A 19,338-nucleotide genomic window follows, 5' to 3' on the forward strand; every position below is an offset into this window, starting at 1 on the left:
CTCTATCAGGGCATAAAAATGTCCCATTGGTAGAAGATCCCAATTTTATCTTCTGAACAAAATGTTTAAGGAAAGCCTACTTCAGTTCTTGGTTTATCTCCTTTTTTAGGGACACGTTTCCTCATTTACTGTCCTATTGCGACAGGCTCAAAAACTGATTATAAATTTAAGGGAATGGGGTGGTGGGGGGTCCTATCTGTTCTAGTAGACTAGTGGCCACTGGCATAGCATTGTCAATTTTCGGGAATATACGTAGAGCTGGTTGAGTGGAATCCTAAGAACCTCAGTGTCTTGCATCAGTATCCGCCACCCACTGTTTCACCCCCCCCCCCTCATTTTGTTGCATTACAACTTGGAATTAAAATAGATTTTTAGGGACTTTAAACCATTTGATGTATACAACATTCCTACAACTTTAGGAGAAAAATATCTGTTTCTGGAACATAATTAAAGTGGTTGTAAAGCTTTAAAGCAAAAGGTTACATGTAACTGTCACATTGGTTGTGCTTTCAACCAAACTGTCAAACCATCCAATGACTGGTGTCATAACTGATCACATGCAGCATCATGGCAGTTGAAGATTAAACAGAGGCCAAGATGGCAGCTTCCTTGGCTGAAAACATTGCAGTAAACCTTCCACTTTAAGGTTTTTCACCTTAAGGCATTGTATGCAATAAGATGAAAAACCTTCTGTGCTGCAGCTTCCCCACAGACCCCCCCCCCCCCTTTTCCTTACTTGAGCCCGATCCTATCCAGCAATGTGCACGAGCGCAGCGGCTACAGCCGCGGTTGCTCTCCTCATTGGACAGATTGACAGAAGCGTGAGCGAATGGTCATTTAAAAGCAGTGACCCGGGAGCAGGGGGCAGGGCAAAGTGCTGCTGTCTGTGTCAATGGACGCAGCAGCGACACTCAGAAGCGAGCCTGCATGGGTGCCACCATGGAAAGTGGCTTTTAATGGGGGCACGTGATGAAGAGGAGGGGCAAGGAGCACAAGGCAAAATGGCTTCAGCGCCTTCAAGTAAGATGGGTTGCGTTGGTCTATAGTACTCTTCACATCATGCCATAGATTCCCAATTGGACTGAGTTGTGGACTCTGACTAGAACATTCCCAGACATTCTAACATTTACCTTTAAAGCACTTCAGTATAACATTAGCAGTATGTTTAGGGTCCTGCTGGAAGGTTAACCTCCCATCCCAGTCTCATATCTCTGAAAACAAATACCGTATTTTCCGGCGTATAAGACGACTGGGCATATAAGACGACCCCCCTATTACATGATCTACCGGTAATACTTATACTTAGGTTATCTTGGAGATATTATACTCGACATATAAGACGACCCCCCATTTTTGGGGGATTTTTTTGAGGTTCAAAAGTAGTCTTATACGCCAGAAAATACAGTAGGTTTTCTTCAAGATTTGCACTATGTAGTAGTGCCATGTTATTCCCATTTTTAGTAATCGATTTAATGGTACTTGATAGAATGTTCAAAGCTTGGGATATTTTTTGTTTATTTTACAACCCAACCCTGATCTATATTTCTCTACAACTTTGTCTTTGACCTTTTTTTGAAGAGTTTGGTTTTAATGTTGTGTTGATGGTGTTGCAGATAGGTGTATTGTATTTATACTGACATCATGGGGTAGATTTACTAAAACCGGAGAGTACAAAATCTGGTGCGTCTCTGCATAGAAATCAATCAGCTTCTAACTTGCATAGTTACATAGAAGTTGAGGTTGAATAAAGACAATAGTCCATCCAGTTCAACCTGTGTAGGTGTGTGTGGCCATAATCATCTCTCATACCCCTGAATGTTCTGATCCTTGAGATATACGTCTAAGAGTCTTTTGAAAGCCACCATACTTCCCGCAGAAACCACCTCTTGTGGTAGAGAATTCCACAATCTTGTAGCCCTAACAGTAAAGAACCCCCCCACGTTGCCTTAGGTTAAAACGCTTCTCCTCCAATTGCATTGTATGCCCTCGAGTCCTTATGCAATCCTTTCAACTGAATAGCTTTTTTTCTATGGTGAGATCACCATTGAGGTATTTATAAATTGCTATCATGTCCCCTCTCAGGCGTCTCTTCTCCAAGGAGAATAAATCAAGCGATTGCAGACGCTCTTCATAATTAAGGTCCTCCAATCCCTTAATCAGTTTAGTTGCCCTTCTCTGGACTCTCTCCAGCTCCAACACATCCCTCCTGAGGACTGGCGACAAGAACTAGACAGAATACTCCAGATGTGGTCGGACCAGAGTTTTATAAAGTGTAAGGATTATAGTTTTATCTCTGGAATACATCCCTTTCTTTATGCTTCAGCTTGTTCAACGAAGCTTTGGCAAAAAAATCTGGAAGAGGATTAAGATCTACAGATCTTGCGCTCTCCAGTTTTAGTAAATCAACCGCCATGTGACAGATAATGTGACATTTTGAATGCACACAGGTGGGACTTTGGTTTCTCCACATCACATTTAGGTGTTCCAAAGCAAAGAAGGTGAGTACATGTGCACACTCAATATTTTGTTTTGCACCTTCAAAGTTATAGGCATGATGTGTACATCACATGGTACAAAGCCCCCCAAAAAAAAACAATTTTAATTTCAGGTTGCAATAGAACAAAAAAAACAAGTGGTGGATTGAATACTTTCGCAAGGCACTGTAAGCCTTAAACTTAAAATTGTGAAAGTACCATAAAAAAATTCTTCCAAAATCAGGTTGCACAATGCTGCTGGTCTGTTTCAAAAGATGCAGCCTAGGAGGAAGGATTGCTGCACAGGATCAGGCTAGTAAGGCAATGTGGTCAAATGAAACTGGGAGGAAATTCACTTTGCAAAACAGTCAACATATGGCACTTTTCCACTGCAAGTACCGGCTCTGCTCCATTCGGCACTGCTCGGCTCAGTTTGCTTTTCCACTGCGTGGTACGAGTCGGCACCTTTCGGCACTGTATAGGCTCGGCTTGCTTTTCCACTAAAGTAGTAAGTGGGTGGGATTACAATGATTCTCTGACCAATCAGTGGCTAGTAGTGACAAAATCAAGGCTGCATGCAAAGGATTGTGGGATATGGTATAGGTACGGAACGCTTGGAACCCCAACCGAGGTGGTACTGTTTAAGCGAGCCATACCGAGCCTTACCATGTAGTGGAAAAGCGCCGCTGTACCAAACCGTACCGAACCATTCTAACACGTACCATGCGGTACCATGCAGTGGAAAAGCGCCAAACCGAGCCAAACCGATCTGTTCCATGCAGTGGAAAAGTGCCAATAGTCAAGGAGTGTACTATCAATCAGCCCCTATGGTCAGAAGGGGAATTTCTGATGTCACAGGAGAGCAGGGGGTCACAAAGTTTTGAATACAAGTGCACCTGGGTTGGCACTACATGTGGCAGAATCACTGCCACCACTACAGCGCCCACTGAAACTGTTACTCAGATTTGAGATTAAGAACAATGTATGGAAACCCGTCAGCAAATGCTTCAAGTAGCAGCTGGGCCATTCTCTAGGTCCTAGTGCAACTAAACGCCTTATAATTTAATAATGCAAAGTAATGTATGCCAAGCTTTTTTTAGACACAAATAGGGGAATGCATTGGCAGTCTGGCTGGACCAGTTTAAGGCTTTGCATTCTTTTATTCATTCACTGGGCCTACAATTTTATTAGTGACCGATCTGTGTAAACATAAAGCAGACTCCTAAATAGCTCTACAAGGTATAAAAATAGCCTCAGAGCAGATAAATAGGAAAGTAAAGCAGATTCAGAGTCATCTGAGATCTGTACACACATAAGCTGGATGCCTTGAGAGGAACAAAACTATTCTCTGCTTTGTGGAAATATCAACGTAAACAGGAGATGCATAGACTATGAAGCCATGCATGGTAATGACTTCCCTTCACTGTGATGACGTGGATACCTACACAAGAGTCCATCCCTGGGGGCTCATGACAGGTCACCATCGTTTGACTCAGGATTAGTAACATGTGCTGGGAAGATGCTTACCAAAATAATACAATACACATGTAACAATGATTTTACTAGATCTTCTTTTACCAGAAGTCTGAAGGCACTCAAGATTAACAGATACGATGATATATATATATATATATATATATATATATATATATATATATATATGTACAGTGCCTTGTGAAAGTATTCGGCCCCCTTGAACTTTGCGACCTTTTGCGAAATTTCAGGCTTCAAACAAAGATATAAACTGTAATTTTTTGTGAAGAATCAACAACAAGTGGGACACAATCATGAAGTGGAACGAAATTTATTGGATATTTCAAACTTTGTTAACAAATAAAAAACTGAAAAATTGGGCGTGCAAAATTATTCAGCCCCTTTACATTCAGTGCAGCAAACTCTCTCCAGAAGTTCAGTGAGGATCTCTGAATGATCCAATGTTGACCTAAATGACTAATGATGATAAATAGAATCCACCTGTGTGTAATCAAGTCTCCAAATAAATGCACCTGCACTGTGATAGTCTCAGAGGTCCATTTAAAGCGCAGAGAGCATCATGAAGAACAAGGAACACACCAGGAAGGTCCGAGATACTGTTGTGGAGAAGTTTAAAGCCGGATTTGGATACAAAAAGATTTCCCAAGCTTTAAACATCCCAAGGAGCACTGTGCAAGCGATAATATTGAAATGGAAGGAGTATCAGACCACTGCAAATCTGCGAAGACCTGGCCGTCCCTCTAAACTTTCAGCTCATACAAGGAGAAGACTGATCAGAGATGCAGCCAAGAGGCCCATGATCACTCTGGATGAACTGCAGAGATCTACAGCTGAGGTGGGAGACTCTGTCCATAGGACAACAATCAGTCGTATACTGCACAAATCTGGCCTTTATGGAAGAGTGGCAAGAAGAAAGCCATTTCTTAAAGATATCCATAAAAAGTGTCGTTTAAAGTTTGCCACAAGCCACCTGGGAGACACACCAAACATGTGGAAGAAGGTGCTCTGGTCAGATGAAACCAAAATCAAACTTTTTGGCAACAATGCAAAACATTATGTTTGGTGTAAAAGCAACACAGCTCATCAACCTGAACACACCATCCCCACTGTCAAACATGGTGGTGGCAGAATCATGGTTTGGGCCTGCTTTTCTTCAGCAGGGACAGGGAAGATGGTTAAAATTGATGGGAAGATGGATGGAGCCAAATACAGGACCATTCTGGAAGAAAACCTGATGGAGTCTAATGGTGTTAGAATGGCCAACTCAAAGTCTAGACCTGAATCCAATCGGGAATCTGTGGAAAGAACTGAAAACTGCTGTTCACAAACGCTCTCCATCCAATCTCACTGAGCTTGAGCTGTTTTGCAAGGAGGAATGGGCAAAAATGTCAGTCTCTTGATGTGCAAAACTGATAGAGACATACCCCAAGTGACTTACAGCTGTAATCGCAGCAAAAGGTGGCGCTACAAAGTATTAACTTAAGGGGGCTGAATAATTTTGCACGCCCAATTTTTCAGTTTTTTATTTGTTAAAAAAAATTGAAATATCCAATAAATTTCGTTCCACTTCATGATTGTGTCCCACTTGTTGTTGATTTTTCACAAAAAATTATAGTTTTATATTTTTATGTTTGAAGCCTGAAATGTGGCAAAAGGTCGCAAAGTTCAAGGGGGCCGAATACTTTCGCAAGGCACTGTGTATGTATATATATATATATATATATATATATATATATATATATATATATATATATATATATATATATATGTGTGTGTGTGTGTGTGTGTGTGTATGTAGAAGAAAGGAGAGAGCATAAATAGGAAAAAAAAAAAAGAAAGAAAGATGAAGTTAACCACTTGCCGACCGCCGCACGACTATCTACGGCGGCGGTCAGCCCCTCACAGGCAAAGTGACGTAGGTCTACGTCGCTCGCCTGTGAGGGTTTAGGGAGCGAGCGCGCGCTGCCGGAGGCGCGCTCCCGCTCCCGCGTGGTCACGGACCCCCCCGCGCGTGTGACCGGCGGACCCGATCGCCGCCGGCCACTCTGCGATCGGCGGGGGAGAGGGAGAAAGTCAGGCAGCTTGTGTAAACAAGCTGCCTGTCATTCTCCTCTCTGTATGAGAGATGATCACATGGATCTACTATGTAGATCCATTGATCACTCTGCATACAGTTGAAGCCACAGCCAATCACAGTTAGAATCACGCCCCTAGGGACACACACAGCCCCTCCCTCTCAAATAAAGTTAACCCCTTCACTACCAGTGTATTTTTACAGTAACAGTGCATATATATAGCACTGATTACTGTAGAAATGTCACTGGTAACCCCAAAAGTGTCAAAAATGTCAGTCAAGGGTCCGATCTGTCCGCCGCAATGTCGCAGTACCGCAAAAAAAAAATCGCAGATCGCCGCCATTACGCGTTAAAAAAAAAAACAACAATAATAACAAAAATCTTTCCCTTTGTTAGTAAATGCAATAACTTTTGCGCAAACCAATCAAAATACGCTTTTTGCGATTTTTTTTACCAAACATAGGTAGCATAAAACAAATTGGCCGAAAATATTAAAAAATTTTGATTTTTACATTTTTTTTGGGGGGAATTTCATATAAAAAAAAGGGAAAAATATTGCTATTTTTGCAAAATTTACGCTCTTTTTTTGTTTATAGCGCGTGATCAAAAAATCGCACAGGTGATCAAATACCGCCAAAAGAAAGCTCTGTTTGTGGGAAAAAAAGGACGCCAAATTCGTTTAGGTACAGCGTCGCACGACCGCGCAATTGTCCGTTAAAGTCACGCAGTGCCGAATCGCAAAATACCCTCTGGTCGTTTAGCAGCCAAATCCTCCGGGGCTTAAGTGGTTAAGATCGTTAGGGCCCGTTCACATTAACTTTTGTCTTTGAAGAGCAATCCACATTCGGATTGTTCTTCGGAGAGCAGGCATTATATTGCTTCCTCAATGCCTACTTTACCCCTTGGTTCCTGCACTAGCGTGCCACAGCCACTTGGTCCCTGCACATGGTGGCAGGGCGCATGCAGAGGGGCCCAATTTACCTAACTAGGTCATGATCGGTGGGCTGAACGCGAGCGACAGGGGGTTTAATTCCTGCTGTGACCACAAAGCAAGGCATCTCACTGGTGGCATGTGTACAGCCAGCCACTGCCTCTACAGCTAAAGAGGGTGGAGGATTAGGGACATAAATATTCATGAATGAACGTCGGCAACAAGGTTAAAATAGTAAAATCTTCTTTATTGAAAACAAGGAGTAAAATGTTCCATAGCACGGCCCACACTTACACGTTTCAGTCCAGAAAAAAGCCTTATGCATAACCTGCATGCGTTAGCGTGGGTTGTGCTATGGAACATTTTACTCTTTGTATTCAATAAAGACTATTTTTTACTTTCACCTTGTTGCTGACCATCGTTTACGAGTATCTACTGGGAAGCAGATGGGGACTTCTAGGCTGGCATTGTGAAGCACCATATTATAGCTGAAAAGGTATAATCAGGTTGCAGCACTTTACCTGTGTGGAATTGTAAGGGACGGAAAAAGCTTTGCTTTAACTGTCCCCCAATCACAGACTGAGGGAGAGCAAGAGAAGAGAGAGCAGAGGCAAGAGAGAGAAAGAGAAAGGGAGAAAGACAGAAGAGAGAATAGACAGAGGGCAGGGGTAAGAGAGAGAAAGAGCAAATGAGAAAGATAGAGGAGAGAAGAGACAGAGAAAGGACAATGGAGAAGGAGCAAGCAAGAGGGAAGAGGAAGGGGAGGGAGGGAAGAATGAAAGGAGGGGGGAAAAGAAAAAAAGGGGGGGAGAGAAAGGAGGGGGGAGAGGAAGAGGGGAGGGGAGAGAGGAAGAGGGGAGGGGAGAGAGGAAGAGGGGAGGGGAGAGAGGAAGAGGGGAGGGGAGAGGAAGAGGAGGGAGGAAGGGGGGAGGGAGGAAGGGGGGAGAGAGGAAGAGGAAGAAGAGGGGGGGGAAGAGGAAAAGGAGGGGGGGGAGGAAGAGGAGGGGGGGAAGAGGAAGAGGAGGAGGGGGGGAAGAGGAAGAGGAGGAGGGGGGGAAGAGGAAGAGGAGGAGGGGGGGAAGAGGAAGAGGAGGAGGGGGGGAAGAGGAAGAGGAGGAGGGGGGGAAGAGGAAGAGGAGGAGGGGGGAAGAGGAAGAGGAGGAGGGGGGAAGAGGAAGAGGAGGAGGGGGGGAAGAGGAAGAGGAGGAGGGGGGAAGAGGAGGAGGGGGGAAGAGGAGGAGGGGGGAAGAGGAAGAGGAGGAGGGGGAAGAGGAAGAGGAGGAGGGGGGAAGAGGAAGAGGAGGGGGGAGAGGAAGAGGAGGGGGGGAGGAAGAGGGGGGGGGGGGGGGAAGAGGAGGGGGGGAGGAAGAGGAGGGGGGGGGAGAGGAAGAGGAGGGGGGGGAGAGGAAGAGGAGGGGGGAGAGGAAGAGGAGGGGGGAGAGGAAGAGGGGAGGGGAGGAGAGGAAGAGGGGAGGGGAGGAGAGGAAGAGGGGAGGGGAGGAAAGGAAGAGGGGAGGGGAGGGGAGGAAGAGGGGAGGAGAGGAAGAGGGGAGGAGAGGAAGAGGAGAGGAAGAGGGGAGGAGAGGAAGAGGAGAGGAAGAGGGGAGGAGAGGGGGAGAGGAAGAGGGGAGGGGGGGAGAGGAAGAGGGGAGGGGGGGAGAGGAAGAGGGGAGGGGGAAGAGGAAGAGGGGAGGGGAGGGGGGATAGGAAGAGGGGGGAGGAAGAGGGAGGAAGGCCGAGGGGGAGGGGAGGAAGGGGGAGGGGAGGGGGAGGGGAGGGGGAGGGGAGGGGGAGGGGGAGGGGGAGGGGGGAGGAAGAGGGGGGAGGAAGAGGGGGGAGGGGGAGGGGGGAGGGGAGGGGGGGAGGAAGAGGGGGGAGAGGAGGGGGGAGGAAGAGGGGGGAGAGGGGAGGAAGAGGGGAGAGAGGGGAGGAAGAGGGGGGAGAGGGGAGGAAGAGGGGGGGAGAGAGGAGGAAGAGGGGGAGGAAGAGGGGGGAAGAGGGGGGGAGAGGGGGGGAGAGGGGAGGAAGAGGGGAGGAAGAGGGGGGGGAAGAGGGGGGAGGGGGGGGAATGCACAAGAAAAAAAGGAATAAAAAGAGTTAAGAGAGAGAGGAGATAGAATGTGACATTCTCGTAGAACACAAGAGAAAACAAAAGCAAATTTGGGGGGGGGGGGGAGGGGGGAGAGACTGTGCAAAGACAAAGATGTCAGCGAAAGAGAGAAAGAGGGAAGGAAGGGAAAAATAAATAGGAAGAAAGAGAGGAAGAGGGTTATATAGTGCAGTGTAAAGATAAAGTCATAAACAGACACAGATCATCAGCTGTGGTTGACCTATCCATCTATAAACGTCATAACCTATCTATGACGTGACTTTGACACATGTTGGCTTGTTGGCAGGAGAGCAGTGCATCACGACAAATCTGGAGCAATAAAGAAAACCCGTCATCAGAGGAATACTCAGGCTGCCACTGCTGATTACCTTCAGAATACGCTTGTCGTCATTTGGCTGTGATGTTGCTCCTCTGCCAGCATAACTCCAGTGCAGAAAACTTTAATGTACAAGCTTTCCTCTGATCAGTGACTCAGTACTGCAGCCAGGGATCAGCATTGCAGTCAGGCAACTAAAATTTGCAGGAGGCTTAGCAATGGCTGTCCATGTATTTCTCTTATAACAGGTCACCAAAAAGGCCAGGCATGTAGCACCACTATGGCAGTTAGGGGCTGGAAAACGACAAGACTGAAATGTAATATGAAACGGTATTAATGTTTCAGTAGCAACCTTGCATATAGAAATTCTGGATCTAAAGGTTTCAATCTGTAATAGTCTATATACTGAGGGACATGTATCAAGCAAATTAGCAACAAAGGTGCAAAGCAGGCTACAACAGAGAGAAATTTGTGACCCGTTAATCCAAATTCATATGCAATCAACTGCAATAGATTTGCAAGGTCTGAGACAGATTTATTAGGGAAGATGAGACAGATTTTCACTCTAAATGCATAACTAAGTGATCGGGTTTCACACTGTCGCAGTGCGACTTAAGGGCTGCCAAAGTAATAAATCTGTTGCAGTGGGGGTTATTTACTAAAAGGGCATGATGCAAAATTTGGTTCAGTTGTGCAACGAAACCAATCAGCTTCAAGCTTTTATTGTCAAAGAAGAATTGAACAAGCTGAAGTTAGAAGCCAATTGGCTACCATGCATGGCTAGTAACTTTCCCCCAGTGTGTCTTGAAATAAACCAGACCCCCCTCACCTCTTCCCCCTCTCCTTCAGGCCGAATGGCATCATCCAGTTGCAGGGGCAGGCGTGGTTCAGCTGCACTGATCACATAGATCTGGAAATTAGACAAATATAACTTCATCAGAAACAGAGAATGCTGTGGCACACAGATGTTTGCAAACACCTGGCCTTAAATGCAACCAACACACACAGACAATATCACACAGTAAAGACGTACAGCTCCTATTAATAAGCATTTTTTTTTTGTAAACTGGTCCACTAGCCAAAAATCTTTACATTTTTAAGGGTGGAATCCAAATGTGAGGATTCCATCATAGAAATCCAATGCATTGAAGAGGCTAACCTTCGTCAGGGCTTATAATTCTGTATGAGGAGGCCAATCAGATGGGTCCGTTTTTTTTGTTCAACCAGCAGAATGAAAAAAAAAACGGACCCGATTCCCCATCCACATATTCAAGATGGATAGGGGAGACACTCCCACTTAGATATTGTGTTCCAGAGGGAAGACTTTCCTACCATTAGAATTCATTGATCAGAACTACCGGCTACAGCTGGCAGTGCTCATCAAGTGGAATTTACCCGACAGGCTGGTTATACAGAAGTCCCATTGGTAGATTGAGTTCTGAGAAACCAGAGTACCCATACATGGATTGAAATTCAGCCGATCCCAACATAACTGGCCTCATTTTAATCCGTATTATAATAATCAGCGCAAGCCCTTAATAAATAAGGAAAACAATAATGTGCACAAGGCTGCAAACAATCAGTGCCAAACACAAAAACACCTGTGATAACTAAATGAATAATATTGCTGCGCCAAGTGAATAAATCCATCTGTTTTCCTCTTTAGCAGGAATCTTAATAATTCAACCCCCTTGCTATTAAAAAACAGAAACCAGTCATTCATAGCTTCATCTCCTATTATCCCATCGCTCGGAGGGATATCCCATCTGAGCCTCCTAGGCACTAAGTCATTTGCAATATATTGTTCTAGGGATACTATGTCCCACCAGGCTCTTATCTTTTTGTCCATTAAGTAACCTAATTTCTTAAAAAAGTCACTTAAATCCTCATTTTTTCCTCGATTTTTATCTTCTGAGAAGATGTCTTCTAATTTGACCACTCGGGTCTCAAAATAATTAAATACATCGATGGGTGCTGCTAATAATATGTGCAAAAATAGTGACAGTATTATAATAAAAATAATCAGCGCACGCCCTTAATAAATAAGGAAAATAATGTGCACAAGGATTAATTTATTTACTTGGCGCAGCAATATTATTCATTCATTTTAATCCATGTATGACCAGCTTTATGGAAAGTTAGCAGCTGGCAGTTGCACAAATGAGCTGCACTTACTCTCTCAACATGGAGCTCCACGTCTTGCTGAGTGCAGCTCTCAATCTTCTGGTCAACTTTTCGCACAAATCCCTCCACATCCACAATACTTTCCTTAGTGATGCTGTAATACAAGTACATGATAATTAATATTCAGAACAAATTAAAAAAATAAAGAAATAACCAGAAAAAAAAACATCCATTATAGTTGTAACAAAATAAAACTTTTATCCAATGAACAGCTTTAGCAGTTTGAAGATAAACAGATACCATGAGTCATACACATTTCCCAATATTGTTTGCAAGCTGAACCCCAGACAAACTACAAATACACAATTGAGTATCATACCTGGATTTCTGTTCATACACTCCTGATATTTACACTGTAATGCTAAACAGCATAGCCAGGTCTGTTACCTGTTTTTCTCAGCTGCAGAAGATACAGCTTGGTGTCCTCCCTGATCCCCGGCTATGATAGTGAAGGATCAGAAGAACACGAATGATGTTATCTCTCCACTTTCCCTATGTCAGTACATGTGTATTCAGAATACTTCATTGGCTCCTTACTTATCCCCATCCCTTTCAGAGACTGGAGTCACCATACAGGTGGTTACAATAGGCTGATACCCAATCAAATGTAGGTACAGTAAAACCTTGGTTTGAGAGTAACTTGGTTTGAGAGCGCTTTGCAAGACAAGCAAATTTTTTAAATAAATTTTGACTTGATATACAAGCGATGTCTTGATATACAAGTAGCATCATGTATAAAAAAAGAGAGGATCCTCTAAAGTGTAGCAATATGGTTACATTTAATGAAGGTTCAATATTTAGCAACTCACATGGTTGATGATTAATACAGGCACATCTAAGTATGCAGGCATCTGGGGTAAAGCTGTCCATATAGACCATCCTCTGCACAGCCATCTTCATCATCCCTTCCCCGCTGCACGAGTGATTCAAAGCCTCACTTTCAGATCGCTCTACTGCAGGTTATTCTTCCCGGACACGATTGCAGACCGACAGTGGTGAGAGTCGGTGGTTCAGAAGATGATCTATGTGGACAGCTTTACCCCGGATGCCTGCATACTTAGATGTGCCTGTTTTAATCATCAACCATGCGAGTTGCTAAATGTTGAACCTTCATTAAATGTAACCATATTGCTACACTTAGAGGCGCCTCTCATCTCTCTTATATTCTGTAGCTCTGCTAGATTTTGCTTCTAATCCCCTTGGGAAGGCTGCATATTGTGGATGGACATTTTATGGTTACACAAACTATCACATTGCTATAATCTTTTTATATAGACTATAAACTGAAGGACTTGTGGAACGAATCATCTGAGTTTCCATTATTTCTTATGGGGAAACTTGCTTTGATATAAGAGTGCTTTGGATTACAAGCATGCTTCCGGAACGAATTATGCTCACAATCCAAGGTTTTACTGTACTTACTTTTATTAATATGCGTTATTCTACAGATGATATTTACTTGACACCTGTAGAAATATCTATGTGACATGTTTGATCCCTCAACTCAATCTATGTTCCACTCCAATCTATGCAATGATTGGACATTTTTCACCCTTTTGTGTTGTGATATTTGGGAGTTGTTAGCTCAAGCCCCCCTTTTTTTTCTCTTATAACAGGTCACCAAAAAGGCCAGGCATGTAGCACCATTATGGCAGTTAGGGGCTGGAGGACCTGCACTGGGAAAACGACAAGACTGAAATGTGATATGAAACGGTATTCATGTTTTAGTAGCAACCTTGCATATAGAAAATTCTGGATTCAAAGGTTTCAATCTGTAATAGTCTACATACTGAGGGACATTTATCAAGCAAATTAGCAATCCCCTGAAGAAGCCACGTGAGCAGAAGTGGCGTAACGCGTAGGGACGCTATACCGGAAGTGACGTATGCGGAAGGGAGGACCGCGATTCTCCCTCACCCAACCCAAGGCGCATTGTTTTCTTCTCTAATGTGAGTGTTTTTAACTGCATCTTTTGAAATAAAGCTAAATATTCACAACAATATTGCACTATTGTGAGCCCTTTGTATTTTGAGATCCGCTGGCCATTGGGATATATGTAAGGCTGATCCATTGGGGCTATCTGAAAACCATCATCCATTCAGAGTCAGAACAGGAGTGGAGAGGAGTTCTGGATATTTGAATAAGGCGCATGTTCTGAGGCATAGAGGTGAGCGGCTAGCACACCTAGAGGGGTGCATAGGAATGAAGAAACACCCCACACTCTTTCCACATGGTGTCTAGGTGGAGGGTCACCACTCTATGAAAATTGTATTACTCGGATATATAAGAATACTTTTTCACTGGAAAGAACCTACTGAATCACCTTTGGCACTTTAGAATAGACTGTTTTTTACACAAATATATGTATTCAAGCACTGCACTTTACCTGTCATATAATTTTAAGATAATTTCCATCAATTTAATTTAGGGTCTAATAGGAAACATATTAATGCACTTTATATTTGAAGGATTTATTTGGAGATAAAAGCATTATTTCCGTTATGTGTATATATATTTATTTATTCACAGACTCACTATAGCACTTTATATACTTATTGAGATTGTTTATGCGCCCTCACCTTTAAGGGACTTGAGTTTCACATTTAAGCACTGTGTTTTAGTCCCCGTTCACACTCACAGGTCGCCTTCCATAGGGAAGCTGCGGGCCCGTTCTAATAGGAGCGACACAAGTCGCTCCGACTTAGTAAAAGGGTCCGGAGCTTCTTTGGGGCAACCCGCAGGCGACCGCCATAGACTTCAATGTTATGAAGTCCGTGGCGGCCGCTCCGAGGTCGCGGCGCGCTGCTCGCACCGCGACCTCAGGGGTCGCCCCCCCAAGTCGGATCGCCCCAGTGTGAACGGGGCCTTACAGCACACTTACATATTTATTTATTTATGTATTTCACTGTTTAACCGGCCAGTAATATCTCCCAGAAGCGCAGTACCCCCCAACCCTATAACAAAGGCGCAAAAGCAGGCTACAACAGAGAGAAATTTGTGACCCGTTTATCTAAGAAATACTTACCTTGAAAATTTCTTATCCAGCGCTGCCATCTCAGGTGTAGGCAAATGAAGCCTGCGTGTCCTCTTCGGTCCCAGAATGCCCTGCACTGGTCCCGCTCGTCAGTTCCGGCGCAGGCGCGTCATCCCTGCACAGCTTTCTAATCTCTCATCCCGTTGGATGTGCTGTAATACTGTATGTTTCGTAGCTTCGGCTACAGTATACCACGCTGAGCCAATCACGGCAAGCGAGGTATTCTAATAATAAATTCAAAGCCAGCTCGGATTGGCTGAATCAGATATTGTAACATCAGCCGCCCCTCAAACTCTGCCAATCCAAGCAGGCTTTGTATTCAATAATAGAATACATTGCTTACCATGATTGGCTCAGTGCTGTATACTGTATGTATCCGAAGCTACGGTACATACCGTATTACAGCACATCCAGCGGGCTGAGAGATTAGGAACGCTCGTTTTGGGCCAGCTTGGCCCAAACTATGTAAAGTAGTCCTCACATTTTTATACTCCATGTATAAGATGACCCCCCCCCTGTTTTTTGGGGAATGTTTTTAAGGTTAAAAAGTTGTCTTATACGCCAGCATATACGATATTTAGAAATACCTGCAATATTCTAAACCCCGGCAACTAAAGACCTCCAGTACAATTCAGCACAGTTTATATATATATATATATGTATATATATATATATATATATATATATATATATATATATATATATATATATATATGTGTATGTGTATGTATGTATGTATAGATCAAAGCTTCCATGAAATGTCTTTCATTCAGCAATCATTCTATTAATTAGTGAAACTTTTACTTTCTGGTTGTTGACCATGCTCCAATTGCATGCAATTATTAGAGACGAGCAGTTAACTAGTCTGAACCAGGATATGACCTCTTGTCTACTGGCAGATCGTTATCTCCGCTGTTTTTTCCTTGGTTTGTTTGCCTTGGCTAATGAGCCTATTTTGGTGCCATCTTTCCTGGATATGTTTAGTCTGCCTTTGATGCTACAGGGAGGAGATCTGGTGAGAATATGGAATTTCTGACCTATATCATGCTGCATCCTATACTAATTATAAATACGCAAGATATTTTTGCATAGATTATAAAGAATCCAGAATAGTACACCTAAAATTACAATACACATCAGCTATCATTTACGGTTAACTTTCTATTCTTTGTGTAACAAAAGCTTCATTATCTAACCACAGAATTGCTTGACACGCTTTCCTAATACTTGTTGTAATTTTGTCAAGCAGCTTCTAAAATTGAGAAATAGAAAATGCAAGTTGTTTTTACACTTCAAAGCTAAACTCCACCCACATATACAATAAATGCAGCTCTGTATTTATTAATATGTCATTAAATATATTTGCTTTAAATGTCAGTAGCGAAATGTAACAACTTCTTGCAATCCCCTATACAGGAGCACTCAGGCTGGGAGAGAGGGGAAGCAGCAAAAGGAACAAATTAGTTCATGTGCGGACTAGGGGCATGCTTATAGAAGAAGAGAACAGAGTGCCAGATAGATGAGCTCATCAGGGATAAGACCTCAAAGGCTGGCCATACATTATACAATTTTCTTGTACAACTTTCCTTTAGATTTACCAAAACCATATAATATGAAGTAGTTGAAGGTAAATCTAAAGAAAATTGAATAAGAAAATTGTATAGTGCATGGTCAGCTTAACCACTTCTGGACCGGAAGGATTCGCCCCCTTAATGACCAGGCCATTTTTTGCGATTCGGTACTGCGTTATTTTAACAGGCAATTGCGCGGTCGTGCGATGCTGTATCTAAATAAAATTTATGCCTTTTTTTCTCACAAATAGAGCTTTCTTATGGTGGTATTTGATCACCTCTGCAATTTTTATTTTTTGCGCTAAAAATAATAGAGCGACAATTCTGGAAAAAAAAAAAAACAATTTTCACATTGTGCTATATAACATTCCCCCCCCCCCCCCCCACCCCCCAAAAAAATTAAAAATCAAACTATTTTAAAATTTTAGGCCAATTTGTTGTCTGCTACATATTTTTGGTAAAAAAAAAAAAAAAAAATCCCAATAAGCGTATTTTGATTGGTTTGCGCAATAGTTACTAACTGCAGGAAAGAGTTATGTCTTTTTTTTTTTTACTAGTAATGGCGGTGATCTGCGATTTTTTGCGGGACTGTGACATTGCGGCGGACAGATCGGACCCCTAACTGACATTTTTTACACTTTTGGGGGTACCAGTGACATTACTACAGTAATCAGTGCTAAAAATATGCACTGTTACTGTGAAAATGACACTGGCAGGGAAGGGGTTAACCAAGGGGCAATCAAAGGGTTAAATGTGTTCCTAGGGGCGTGTTTCTAACTGTATGGGGGCCTGGCTTGTGAAATGATCACAGAGACCTGTGTTCCTATATAGAAGGATCATTCCAGGGAGAAGAACGGTCAGCTGTGTTAACAGCTGACCGTCGTCCTCTCTCAGCGGGGAGCGATCGCGGGTGTCAGGCGGCAATCAGAGTCACGTGCATCAGAGTCCCTGCAGCTAAGTGATGACGGGAGTGTGCCGCCGGTGGCGTGCGCTCGCCCCCTAGCTGCAGGCGCGTGACCGATGTATACCTACAGCGGTTTGCGCAGGAGGGCCAGCCTGGCGCAGTATAACTGCGGCGGGCGGTCCTTAAGTGGTTAAAGTGTTACTAAACCCACAACAGTAAAATCAGTGTGTATATGCAGTAAAGCATGCTTGTTATACTCACTGTGGAACCTAAAGGGTTCATCCTCCGCATTGTGTAAAAAGGCTGTTTGATCCTGTCTTCACTGATCCTTCCCTCCTTCCACTGACCCCTGATCATTTCCTAATAACACAGAGTCTATGGAGTCAGGCTGCACATGCTCAGTTTGGTGTGTATTGCAAGAGAGGTTTTTTTTTTTTTTTTCTTGGGAGAGTGCATGAGATCAGTACTGTCCAGACAGAGTGTCCGGGGTCCTACAGTCAGAAAACTTCTACAAGCTTTAACCAATGCTTGGCTAGACACTGAGGGAAGTCACAAGACTGCTTTAACTGCTGATGAGAAAAGGTATTTCGCAGTTTATATTTACTAAAATAATTGCATTTCCATGTTCTGTGTACTGTGAGAGACCAGCTATAGTGACTGCAGGCTCCTGGGTTTGGTAACACCTTAAAGCGGTAGTATCCCGCTTTTTGACACTTTTACCTACAGGTAAGCCTATAATAAGGCTTACCTGTAGGTACAAATAATATCTCCTAAACCGGCACGGTTTAGGAGATATTTACAGTTCATGCAGCCACTCGCGCGAGCGGCGCATGCGCTCTGAAGGTCCGGGGGGGACCTTCAATTAAGTTGCCGGGAGCTTGCCGGAAAAATCACTCCCGCGCGCATGCGCGGGAGTGACGTCATCGCGGCTCCGGCCAATCAGCGCGCTGGAGCCGTCTCTTCCGGCCAATCAGCGCGCCGGAGCCGCCGAACCCGGAAGAGACGACAAGGGATCATGGCAGCGCCCGCATCAATGTCCGGGGGTCCGTGTCGGGGCTTCGTTTTAAGGTAAGTTAAACATAATGGGCTAGTATGCAATGCATACTAGCTCATTATGTCTTTGTCTTGCAGGTTTTTTTTTTTTATTTTTTTTTTTATCGGGTTTACAACCGCTTTAAGGGCTCTTTCACACGGTCCGCCTCCGTAGGCGGATCTGTGCTGCTCAGCGGGGATCGATCCGCGATCCCCGCTGAGCCGGCGGATGACAGCTCCGTCTCCGCTTGCAGTGCAGGGAGGGAGGTGTCACAGCCCCCGCTGCTCTCTATGGGGAATCGGATGAGAGCGGACCGCCTGTCCGCTCTCATCCGATCCCATCCCCAGGACGGATGGAAAATAGGGTTTCCATCCGTCCGGATTTCACGGACAGGATCGGATGCGGATGGCAGCCGGTGTCACCGCTGACATCCGCTGCTCCATAGGGCTGAATGGGGCATCCGATCAGATCCGCCTAAAAAACTGACAGGCGGATCTGATCGGACCGCCCGTGTGAAAGAGCCCTAAGGGTTACTTATCAGCAATAACAAAAATATTAGTTCTCCTGCCTCGACGGGAAGGAATATGCTGTGGCAGAGCTGTGTAAATCTTATTATTGGATGCATAGAAATACCAATCTTTGGGCAGGTAAAATAGCTCCCTTATATGCACTCTATCTATGAATGAATTTAGCGACTTGCCTGGATTCTAGCTTTCAGTATGCATGTCCCAGCATGGCAGTGCTACAGCTTGTCTAGTACCTTTACCACAATGATAGGTCTAATTTAAAGTGGAACTTAAAAGTCCACTTATACATTGCACATGTTAAAGCTACCTATAGGTAAAGGATGACTAATTTTATTAATTTGGACTAACGGCAACATGAGATAAATGTCCACCAGCCAAACACAAAATGGTGTAGCAAAATATCAGAAATATTAAAAAGAAACGAAGGAGGGTGCAAACACCAAGTGCATTACCTTCAACACTATTTTCAATTTATTAAAAAAGCCAAAAACTTACTCACAAACATGAGAAGATTACAAGCATATCTGATCACAACTTCAGCATCGGGGATAACCAAATCACAGTAGTTGGAAATCTGATGCATTTTGGGAGACAAGCTCCTCTGAAGAAGGGGGCTTGTCTCCCGAAATGCGTCAGATTTCCAACTACTGTGATTTGGTTATCCCCGATGCTGAAGTTGTGATCA

General features: G+C 43.9%; 1 protein-coding gene across 1 annotated transcript in view; it reads right to left on the minus strand.

The window, feature by feature from the left end:
• DARS1 (aspartyl-tRNA synthetase 1) overlaps positions 1–19,338 on the minus strand; it is a 205,618-nt gene that overhangs the window by 72,093 nt on the left and 114,187 nt on the right. Inside the window, exons 7-8 of the mRNA XM_082260094.1 lie at positions 11,576–11,678; positions 10,230–10,310 (exon numbers count right to left, since the gene is read on the minus strand). Of these exons, the coding sequence (XP_082116220.1) occupies positions 10,230–10,310; positions 11,576–11,678 (184 nt within the window). The remainder of the gene's footprint in view (positions 1–10,229; positions 10,311–11,575; positions 11,679–19,338) is intronic.

This window comes from Pelophylax lessonae (genome assembly GCF_965119305.1).
Source record: "Pelophylax lessonae genome assembly, chromosome: 6".
In the NCBI taxonomy this organism is placed as follows: domain Eukaryota; kingdom Metazoa; phylum Chordata; class Amphibia; order Anura; family Ranidae; genus Pelophylax; species Pelophylax lessonae.